The sequence below is a fragment of the Bubalus bubalis genome, chromosome 4, assembly GCF_019923935.1.
Source record: "Bubalus bubalis isolate 160015118507 breed Murrah chromosome 4, NDDB_SH_1, whole genome shotgun sequence".
Taxonomy (NCBI): Eukaryota; Metazoa; Chordata; class Mammalia; order Artiodactyla; family Bovidae; genus Bubalus; species Bubalus bubalis.
Genome location: NC_059160.1, coordinates 33,666,734 through 33,678,856, shown reverse-complemented (window position 1 = coordinate 33,678,856; position 12,123 = coordinate 33,666,734). Strand labels below are relative to the sequence as shown.

The 12,123-nt window shown below is 35.5% G+C and overlaps 1 protein-coding gene across 19 annotated transcripts in view; it reads left to right on the top strand.

Annotated features, from left to right (window-relative positions):
* The window catches only part of SOX5 (SRY-box transcription factor 5), a 1,156,954-nt gene that overhangs the window by 740,740 nt on the left and 404,091 nt on the right, over window positions 1-12,123 (top strand). For 17 of the 19 annotated variants that reach the window (XM_045165614.1, XM_045165607.1, XM_045165602.1 and 14 more), the window contains one exon: window positions 5,342-5,573. In XM_045165614.1, the coding sequence (XP_045021549.1) occupies window positions 5,343-5,573 (231 nt within the window). In that variant the 5' untranslated portion in view covers window position 5,342. The remainder of the gene's footprint in view (window positions 1-5,341; window positions 5,574-12,123) is intronic. The other 2 variants (XM_045165617.1, XM_045165616.1) reach the window with 1 other exon arrangement.

The following is a 12,123-nucleotide window of genomic DNA, read 5'->3' as shown; positions in this document are numbered from 1 at the left end:
TCCTTCTAGTCAAGGCTATGGTTTTTCCAGTGGTCATGTATGGATGTGAGAGTTGGAATATAAAGAAAGCTGAGCGCTGAAGAATTGATGCTTTTGAACTGTGGTGTTGGAGAAGACTCTTGAGAATCCCTTGGACTGCAAGGAGATCCAACCAGTCCATCCTAAAGGAAATCAGTCCTAAGGACTGATGCTGAAGCTGAAACTCCAGTATTTTGGCCACTTGATGTGAAGAGCCAACTCATTTGAAAAGACCCTGATGCTGGAAAAGATTGAGGGCAGAAGGAGAGGGGATGAAGAGGATGAGATGGTTGGATGGAGTCACCGACTCAATGGACATGGGTTTGGGTGGACTCCAGGAGTTGGTGATGGACAGAGAAGCCTGGTGTGCTATGGTTCATGGGGTCGCAAAGAGTCGGACACGACTGAGCAACTGAACTGAACTGATGCAATTCCAATGTGTATTCAAAATTGAGAATGTGAGTTTGAGCAAACTCTGGAAGATAGTGAAGGAGAGGGAAGCCTGGCATGCTGCAGTCCATGGGGTCGCAAAAAATGGACACATCTTGGTAACTGAACAACAAGCAATTCATAAATTTTTTAAAGCAGAAACCCTGAATTGCATTTTTTTATTCCCATTAGATATGAGTCTTATACATAGTAAGATGTGAGTAAAGAATTGTTGATGCTATAAAGATTCCTTTCTGTCCTGGAATTAGACATCACTTCTTTGAAGAAGATTTTCTTGTCCAGGCACAAAGAAGTGAATTAAAGACTACTTTATAAACTATAATAGTCACTGTTATAGTTATAAATGAACTGTATAGTTATAAACTAACTCTAGAAGTTAGTGTTACACTAGATTGTAATTGTTAGTCTCATGTCACTTTCTTTGAAGTCTGAGTTTTGTTCCTTGTCCATCTCGCACTTACCACAGGAATGACAAAAATCATCTCTGAATGAATATAGTAGAGCATGCCCCAGCCTAGATCCTCAAGTTGTTCTAAGGTGTTCTTGCACTGTAACATAGACGTGTAGTATGAGCTGCAGGAATTGGAACCCTACATTTCCCAGATAGACAAGACATGGAAATTTTCAATGCTTCCTTAATGCTTTTTTCAAAATTGAGACTTTCATCTATCCAAAATAAAACCCTTTGGTAGACAAAAAAAAAAAAAAAAATCAAGAATTTAATGGTATTGGTTATTTTGTTATCATTAGTTTTAGAAGATAAAACAGATAATGCAACCAACAGGTTATTTGCTCTTAACATAATTTATGTATTTTGTTTTGCTTCTGTCTCATTTTCTAGCCTATTACTAAACTATAACCATAGTCATTATTATTCTAGTAATTTAAAACTTCTTTAAGTAATCTTTTACCTGGGCTACATAACAGTACTCTTATAAGTCCAACACATTTAAGAACATTCTATAAATCTCTAAAAATGGAATTGAAATAAATCTAAAATATATAATATTTTAGAATCAGTTGATTTTTAGCACCATGACTCCTTGGTATTTTAGACCTTATGATTTTTTCTCTATAACATGATATGTATATGGAGAGACTGTTTATCCAATTAGGTGTAAAAATAGTTTAGATATTGGAAGAACTAGAAGTTTTGCGAATAGCAGTATCTTAACTATCTATCTTATATACCTTTTATCTACTTTAAGACTTTTAATTTTCATAGTCATTATTAATAATGATATTAATAAAGTAGAAGTCAGCAGAAAGGTAATGTCTTCTGAAAGTCATAGAATTGTATTAACTAGCCAGCTGGCCATTAAATAAGCCATCTGATATACTTTTCTTTTTGATAACCCAGAAACTGACTCTTGCTAATAGCCTGAAATTTTCAGACAGTTGAGAGACTGACTGTATTTAAGACTGGGGTAGGCACCAAAATACCAGTTTGTTAATTCCAGCAAGAATAGTAATCCCACACAGACCATAAATAATATGGTTTGTGTAATAAATGAATAAAATTGTAGTCAAGTTTCATATGAAACCAAGAAATAATTAAAGTCTCTTTATTGATTTAATGTGATAAATCACTTCTCAAAGACTTTGTGTATTTAAGTATGTTCTGTCACTTCATTCTCTTTATGGGAATCAGAAGTTTGCTTGGACACAGGGAGCTCAATTTCAGTGCTTTGTGACAACCTAGAGGGGTGGGATGAGGTGGGAGGTGGGAGGGAAGTTCGAGAGGGAAGGAGCTACATATCCCTGTGGCTGATTCATGTTTATGTATGGCAGAAACCAATATAATATCATAAAGCAATTATCTTTCAATTAAAATAAATGAATTTTTTTAAAAAAGCAGTTTACTAGGAGAGCATGGAAACAAAACAATGGGAGTTAAATATCTCTAGTGTTGAGTTATCATATAAAGTTTAATCTGTCAATTTGGGGATAGATAAAAGTGTTGTCAATGAGACAGCCATCAGCTTCCCTGATAGCTCAGTTGATAAAGAATCCACCTGCAATGCAGGATAAAAGGGTTTGATTCCTAGATCGGGAAGGTCCACTGGAGAAGGGATAGATTACCCACTCCAGTATTCTTATGCTTCCCTTGTGGCTTAACTGGTAAAGAATCTGCCTGCAATGCGGGAGACCTGGGTTCAATCCCTGGGTTGGGAAGATCCCCTGGAGAAGGAAAAGGCTACCCACTCCAGTATTTTGGCCTGGAGAATTCCATGGATTGTAGAGTCCATGAGGTCACAGAGTCAGACACGACTGAGTGGCTTTCACTTCACCACTTCTAATGAGACTCAGTCTTTTCTAACTGTTAATCCCAGGCCCTTGCTCTTTCTCCATACTTAGAGTACACTTGGGGTCAGTTCAGTTCAGTCACTCAGTCATGTCCGACTCTTTGCGACCCCATGAATCACAGCACGCCAGGCCTCCCTGTTCATCACCAACTCCCGGAGTTCACCCAAACTCATGTCTGTCGAGTTGGTGATGCCATCCAGCTATCCTTTGTCTTCCCCTTTTCCTCCTGCTCCCAAGCCCTCCCAGCATCAGAGTCTTTTCCAATGAGTTAACTCTTCGCATGAGGTGGCCAAAGTACTGGAGTTTCAGCTTTAGCATCATTCCTTCCAAAGAGATCCCAGGGCTGATCTCCTTCAGAATGGACTGGTTGGATCTCCTTGCAGTCCAAGGGACTCTCAAGAGTCTTCTCCAACACCACAGTTCAAAAGCATCAATTCTTCAGTGCTCAGCTTTCTTCACAGTCCAACTCTCACATCCATACATGACCACTGGGAAAACTGTAACCTTGACTAGATGGACCTTTGTTGGCAAAGTAATGTCTCTGCTTTTGAATATGCTATCTAGGTTGGTCGTAACTTTCCTTCCAAGGAGTAAGCGTCTTTTAATTTAATGGCTGCAATCACCATCTGCAGTGATTTTGGAGCCCAAAAGAACCTTAGTAATGAGATCAGAAATAATTAAATATACCTGACATGTGCTGGCCCAGTCTGTTTCTCCTTTAAACAGTGCTTCGTAACCACTACTATTTCCTTTCTTAACTGTGTTGTTCTGCTGATCAAGACTTCTGCTAATAACAGTCTTTCTTTAACACTTGATAACACATTTGATCAGTTTATTGTTAAGTATGACTAACCAGGAACATTTCTCTATTGGAGACTGTGTATCCAATGTTGATTTTACAGTTTAACTCTTAAAATGCAATCTGCATTGTCATTTTTGAGTTTTTGTTGTTGTTGCTGTTGTTTTTGTGTTTTTGAGGGTGGTGGGTCACACTGTAGTTTTAAAGGTAGTGAAATAAACAGCAGTATTTTTTATTGAGTGTCCACTCTGAGCAAAATGCTCTGTAAGTCATTTTTCATGCAGAACATAGTTCATTCTCAAAGTATTACAGGTGGATATTACATCTCACTTTAAAGATGAGTGAACTGAAATAGAGATTAAAGTAAGTCTCCCAGCTAGTAAGTAGCAGAATCAGTGTTTTATTTTGTGTTTGTCTGATTCCACAGCCTTTATTTTTTTCTACTGTGGTATTATATTTTTTCTACTGTGGTATTATATCTTCACAGAATATATCCAGCATTTAAATACATTTGTCTTTCAAAAATTCTAAAGAATAGCATCATTCAACAGAGATTAGAGCCCTCTCATTTGGTAGTACATTTTAAATTTAAAAATCAGTGATATATATGAATGAAGTGATGTGGCAGTTAGTTCATACTTTCCTGTCTCCTGTATCAGTAGTATAGAATAAGAATGGATGATTTTGTAAACACTCTTTGTTGAACAAAAATTAGAGTGTTTTTCAAGGTCAAATCAAGTTGTAAATACCAGACTTTTTTTTTTAATTAAAAAATTTAACTCTATTCTGCTTCCATGAAAAATTTAATGAAAAGAAAATATGTCTTATGTTTCACTAAACATATTTGCCATTTATTTTTAACCTCTGATAACATTCTCAATCAGACTCAAGTACAAAAAAAAAAAAAAATCTAAGTGTATTGTCATATAGGCATTAGCTTGTCAAAACAAAACATGCTTATTTAATTTATTTTTTCTTTGCTTAGGTATTCTAAGGAAGAAATAAGTCTGAGAATCTACAGCTAAATATTTCATGAAACTGTAGAAATAAAATTGAAATATTTTTATATTCTTATCATTTTTTTAACTACCCTCAAATTTTATATTAAACTAAAAGCCAAAATTGGGTGATTTGGGGATATGAGAGAGAAAAGTCCTTAAATATTTGAGGATTAACAGTGATTGTAAAATTTCTTCAATTGTTAATAAGCTTTAAACAAATATCAAACTTTTTGTTCTGTGACCTGAGGTTTGCCAATAACCAATATTCCTACATTTTACAATAATCTTACTTTTAATGCAATTTTTTTTTAATGACAGTCATTCATTTACTTTGTTTATTTTTTGGTGAAAAAATTTTTAGTTATTTCCCTTCTTTTAACTGCCAGCAGGATTTGCTATTCATGGATGTTCTGTCTTCAATAAGGTCTATCAACGTGTAAAATGAGATGGGTATTTTTCTTTGCTTTAAAATGGAATTTGTCTTTCATTATGCAGTGTTCTTAGGTGAATTCTCTTGTTTAAGAAGCCAGAATACAAGAGAGTGCTATATTAGTGTATTATTCTCACAACAAACAAGCACTGTTCTGTTGCTACCTGCTTGGCCATTGTTTCTGATTGTGTGTGCTTTGCAGTGGTATTTGGATGGTTTCCTGCTCTCTGCCAGCACAAAAAGGCATTTCTGTTACAATGGCCCCTAACCACACAATGACGGCATTAAGGATTTATGTGGAGGTTTCATTATTTTCTCCTCTTTTGTTCCTTCCAGGATGTCTTCCAAGCGACCAGCCTCTCCGTATGGGGAAGCAGATGGAGAGGTAGCCATGGTGACAAGCAGACAGAAAGTGGAAGAAGAGGAGAGTGACGGGCTCCCAGCCTTTCACCTTCCCTTGCATGTGAGTTTTCCCAACAAGCCTCACTCTGAGGAATTTCAGCCAGTTTCTCTGCTGACGCAAGAGACTTGTGGCCATAGGACTCCCACTTCTCAGCACAATACAATGGTAGGTTTCTCATGGTCTATTGTGCCTACACTCACTTTGTGACCAATCTGCTCCTCTAGTAGTTTGGCTTCAGTCCTATGCTTTGTAATTATCATCTACTTAATAGTCACACACAAGATTCACTCCTAACATCTTAGAATTCTTTATAAGTACATTGATTCCAGCAGGGAGTATACTTAAACTGTTTTTGTTTGGTTTGGTTTTTGTTTTTCAAGAATTCTGCTTTTGAGACACTCCCAACTTAATTAGTGGAAAAACATAATCTAAGAATAATATTAACATGTTCAAAATTAGTCCTCAAGAAAGTTAGATATCTTTATATTTCTAATAAAGAGTAATAAAACTCTGATTTTTCCAGAGAAAGCTATAGCATTGTTTGAGCATTTCCACCATGATAAATCAGGGTGTTTTTTTTTTTTTTTTTTTCAACTTTTGCTTCCCTCAGACTGGGTTTCAGTATTTCTTACAGTATTGGGAATATTACAGAAGTGCATGTTTCATAGAGACAATACATTTCTGATGTAACTGCACTAATTCCTAACTCAGTCCCAGTCACTGTGTTGCTTTCATAATTCAGTAATTCCCTTGTACATCCTATTCTAGAATTTGCAGCTCTGGATAATTTATCTGGCCCCTGCTCTTGGGGGCTGGATCACCGCAGAAGATTAGGAAGCCATGATTTCACAGATGAGAGGGAGAAGACAGCATAGTATCTTTGGCTGAAGCTTAAACAGAAGACTACACACAAATAAATAAGGCCTTTAGGTTCTTCCTAGGAACTTAAATAAGCAGAAACAGCATGCTGGCAAGGTAACCTGGCACTTAGCTGCCAGTCGGGCCACCCTTGCCTTTTCAACATGACTTCTTGGGTGGGTATCACATTTTTTGTGGCCCCTCTTCTTCTACTTCAAGGATGCCAGTGCTGTTAATTTGAACCAGGTCACACCAACAAAAACATTTCTTCATACATTCTCATATCTTTAAAAAAAGGCTCTGATTCTGTTAAATTTTTATTTATTTATTTATTTTTTGTAGGGTGGTGGGACTTCTCTAGGAAATGATTACACATCATAAATGTGTTTGGTACTGAAATGCACCCACTTGTTTATGTCATTGAATTACTGGATATAGAATTAAACCAACAAGAAGAATCAGATTATCTTCTAATATCTGTGAAATAAACACTGTCCTTTGATAATTCACATTAGATTTAAATACTTCCATTCAAATGTTAAGCCTCAAAGGCAGAATTTCTCTGAGTATTTTTGACTGTGTGCCAAAATTTTCTTACCAAGAAGAATGTTTTAGCTAACTCTTATATAGTACTCTTACAGGTGTGTTGTTTCAAGCACATGATATATATTAACTCATTTAACCATCACAATAATTCAATGAGGTGATATCATTAATCCCATTTTACAGGTGAGGAGGAAACTGAGGCACAGTGAGTCTAAATAGTTTGCTCCAGATCACAGCTAGTAAGTAGGAGAACCAGAGTTTACCCAGATGGTCTGGCTTTGGATTTCATGCTTTTAAATTTTATAAGCTCTTCACAATTATGCACGCACATTTAATATTCTGATTATCTCTTATTTGTCAAGTTAAATCATACTATCCAGAAGTCCTCTTTCTTTCCCCTCTACTATGAGTCATGTTAGTAATGTGCAATAATATAACTTCTTGGCCTCCTTCACAAAGGTTAAAACTAGAAAAAGAAAGGGGGAAACTGATAGTAAGCAGCTCAACAGGGTAGAGGTCAGACTCCCCATTTGGCATTGCATCAGTGCTCATGCTTTTCCCCCCTCTCAATATGTTGACCATTGCCTTCTTTCAGGGAATTTCATGTGGGGAGTGCTTCTTGGTTTGGTTTTCCTGTAATACTGCTGTAAACGTAAACACACAAATTTAAAAGAGTGAATATAAATAATTATTGCTAGAAGAAAGGGGAAACTATCTTAAGTACACTCAAGGATGGATATGAGAAAAGTATGTTAAATTGTTAATACATACTGTAGTTGGCACAAGTGGATGCTACAATGCAGGATGTTAATGAAAATGAAATCCAGTTTGTAATGGAGAATACAGTATAACTAAGTAAAACCTATGAACTACCCTCTTTGTACCAAGGTTTTGTTGTGCACTATGGAAATAAATTTCATAAGGTTATGACTCCTTTCCTCAAGCAACTTTATCCAGGGGAGAAATTCTTAACTAGCGTTTGTGGCTCTCCTGAAGATAAATGGAGAATTCTCTGTGTGCACACGTATGAGTAGGGTTATGATTTTTATCAGATTCTCAAGTAGATCTGAAGCCCCCCCAGAGTTTAAGATCTGCTGTACTTAATGTTAATACAGTGTGCATTCAAATGATTTAACTTAGTTTTAGTAACATCAACACTGATATTTTCTTTTACTGTATATATCTACTTGGTTTCTAAATTTGTTCCAGCCTCAAAAATTTCTTGATTTCTTTTATATGATCTCAAATTTCCAGCCTCTCCTCTTTCCCATCTTCCTTTCAACTTCCACTAGACTTGTTTCCCTGAGAAAAGAGTTGGATTATTTATCCCACTTTGGAAACTAATGTATGTCCTTGTTGCCTACAAGATTTAGTCTACAACTCTCTTCACATAAAGGCTCTATATAGACTGGCACCAAAATATGCCTTTTGTCTCCTCTTTGGCCACATCCTGCCAAAGACCCCGTGCTTCAGTCTTGTGAAGGTTTTCATGCATATTCATAAACATACCAGGTGACCTCTAATGACACAAACTTATTCTTTCCACCTGGAAAACTCTTCTTATTTTACTTTCCTGGTAAATTGTGTTTCTCCCACAAGACTGAATTCAAAATTGCTTCTTTTTAGATGCTTTCCGTTGGAGAAGGCAATGGCACCCCACTCCAGTACTCTTGTCTGGAAAATCCCATGGACGGAGGAGCCTGGGGGCTGCAGTCCATGAGGTCACTAAGAGTCATACATGACTGAGCGACTTCACTTTCACTTTTCACTTTCATGCATTGGAGAAGGAAATGGCAACCCACTCCAGTGTTCTTGCCTGGAGAATCCCAGGGACGGGGGAGCCTGGTAGGAGGCTGTCTATGGGGTCGCACAGAGTCGGACATGACTGAAGCGACTTAGCAGCAGCAGCAGCAGATGCTTTCCCTGACTTCCCAAGGCAGAATGGTTGCTGTTCTTTATCCATGGTACATGTTTATATCTTTTCTCATGGTCTGTGTTATAATTTATGTATCTACATGTCTGCCTTTCTATGCACTGTACTTCTCCTTGAAGGCACAGTTATACATATATACACACATGTTATACATAGTTGTATTCCTGATACCCAGTATATAATAGATACTCAATGTATGAGTACTGATTAAACAGCAAATTTTATATGGATGATTAAATAGAAAATATGTTTTGAGCAAAGATGTTAAGCCATTATTCATGGTGAATATGCTGATTTTCTAAAAATTTTAGAACTAAAGTAGAATATACTAAATATGTAGTACAGAAAGCATGCTATAGTAGCCATGATATATTCAGCTGTTAAGCTGATTAAGATATATTTTACCCAGTTATCAAAACGATTAAATACATTCATAGAATTGTTATTCAACACAAAATTCTTTATTTTTTTCTGAATACTAGGCCATTGTCATATTCATGTAAGTCCTTTTATTTCAATAGTAACATAGTTATTTTTTTCCTATTCAGTATCTTTGAAAACAGAGGGAATGTTTGATTATCTTTGTATCATAGAGTTGAATTTAAGGAAACCAAAAAAACAGGTTACCAGATTTCATTGCTGGTTTATATGTGACATTTATACTCCATTCTTTAATAAAAAAGAGAGATGTTGAGAGGTCTGCATTTTGTATTGCCTACATAGTTTAGAGACAAAGTAAAACTTCTAAGTAATCCCTTTAATGCCGCCTTGAAGTTATAGAGAAATGCTTTCAGTATAAAATGTAAGTTGGAAAATATTTCCTGAGATAGAAGTTCTGTACACCTCATGACTGCTGCCATATATTGAATTTGGGGAATTAGGGTCCTATGTTCATATTCAGGGTATGCAAGTGCTAAAGTTTGAAATGGGTCAGATAAAGATGGAATTCTTCCTTTCTGAAGTTGTGGGTTTTTTGCCTTGATATTTTGGAGAAATAAACTAAGTGGCTAACTAAGACTAACTCCCCAAACATTTATAACTGGTATAAATACTACAAGTCCTGTTCTTGGAGAGTTTTACTTACTGATCAGAATAATATTATACTATAATAATATTATATATAATTATAATAATATCATATAAGTATAAAATATATTTCTAGTCAATATAAGATTGAGATACATAATTATAAATATGAAAAAGACTAATTCTGTTGGTCCTTCTCTGAAGCTCTCATAATCTTGTCAAGAATCCCCATATAATCTTCAAAAAGGTAAAAGACAAGGTTGGCAAGTCTGTTTATGATATGAGTGGAAAGGCAGTCCTGGGCTTTATGTGTATGAAGGACAAACTTTCTTGTCCCCTCTGTCTGTTTTTTTTTGTTTTTTTTTTTTTGACCTGAGTTTTGAGGCTGTGACTTCAGATTTTCAGAGACAAGCAAGAGACACTATAATTTCTGGCTCATTTTTAATGATAGTTCTGATATAGATAGATTTATTTCATAATTCAAAGAACTATCCAGAACATGTCCTTATGTCAGTCAACATGATTATTTATGAGCACAAGAGGGAAACAGAGTAAGTCTGAAGAGAAATCAAGTAGCAGCATGAGAGGCTGCCAGGGTACTCTGTGGTGGCCATGTTGGCATTCATTTCATCTGGTTACATGCTACTTCTGCTGCTTAGATGGTTGTTCTAGTGTCAAAAGGGATGTGAAATGGAAGTCTTGACCACCTGTGGTTACTGAATAACCAATTGTCGTTTTTTCCCCTATAAAATGTTTTCTCTTACCTCAGACAAACTCTCTTTTGACTTAAGTTCCTCTTGAGTTGAGTGAACAGTTTTGTATGACTGCAGAGTGGGGATACACTGCTGCTTCCTTCCCAAGATTGATTTTTAAAGTATACAGTTACTTAAGACTACAGTTTTTTAAAAAATAATTTGAATTGTTCTCTCAATAAATAACTGAATTTCATATGAAGTATATATTATATTTGCATATAATTGTTTGAACATATAAAGACCCAGTGGATTTGTAAGCATGAAGCTATAATATACTCTTTTATCTCATGAATTGCTTATATTAATAAGATTTTCCTGGAATTGTTAAAGAACTTTGAGTATATGATGTGTTGATTAGGTTTAGTAATTGGATGTATCTTAATGTGTTTAAGCATGCAGAGACACTAGTTATCATACAGTAACATTCAGTGTGTATCAGTTTCTTCCTGAAGTCCAGGAGCAGAATAAAAAGGTGTTTTTTTAAGTTGATCTTCTATAGAAGTAAGACGTATAACTGAGAACCAAGCATGAAATTATAGCAAAGTTCCAGTGTATGAAATGCAACCTTTAACTCTTACAGACTCAAAGGATTCATTCAGTGCCCATGACAGAGACTGACTTTTATTTGCTCAGGCTCACTGTCAACTCCTGGAATCTTTTATTTACCCAATATAATTTTAATTGCTATATGATAGCTGTGTCTTGAAATACCCTTTGTATAAATTTTGCTTACAATCTGACAGTTGTTAGTACTGCATTTTCGATGTTTGACTAGGATAATTTTATGTGTGAAGTACTGTTCAGAAAACTTGGGAAGGAAAAGAGAAAACTACATGTGTTATTTAAAAATAAGTCACAGAATAGGACCTTAATTATGGTATGGTAAAGATTCCTATTTTTATATGGTGGTTTTTATAAGCTTTTAAATTTCTGGTTACCTTTGTGCATCAACTTAGCATAAGTTATTGTGATGGTATAATGCATACTGTTGTTAACACTAGTACAATTATTTTGCCAGTTCTAATAATGAGAATTTCATTGTTTAGAAAGAGCATTCTCCTACATTTTAAACAAAAGTGTAATTACTTTTGAATGATGTGGAATGTGCTTTTTAATAGCATGGAGAATAGATTCAGAAAGATTCAGATAAAGTAAGCTTGGAAGCCATATGTGCAGTGTAGCAGTAAAAAATTATGAGAGTAGGCAGTATAAATCTACACACACACACACACACACACACACACAAACCCGATTTCACACACTTTCATCTATAACTGTTGCTTCTGTAAGAGATAGGCTTGCTTATCTAAACAAGGCCAATTCAATTGAAACAAGGTGAAAATGATGACAAGTTTGTATTTGTTTTTTATGCTAAATTGATGTTTATCATACAATAAAATTACATTGTTTTGAACATTATTCTGTAAGTGTTGTTAGAAAATACCACACAAAGGAATTTATTTAGATAAAATGCTAGGCTTGTATTTGAATGTAAGTGGCTCAGTCTTTATATTTCCATTGTTTCTGAAAATTACCCTCAGGCTAGAAGGAGTGTGTGTGTGTGTGTGTGTGTGTGTGTGCTCAGTTGTGTCTGACT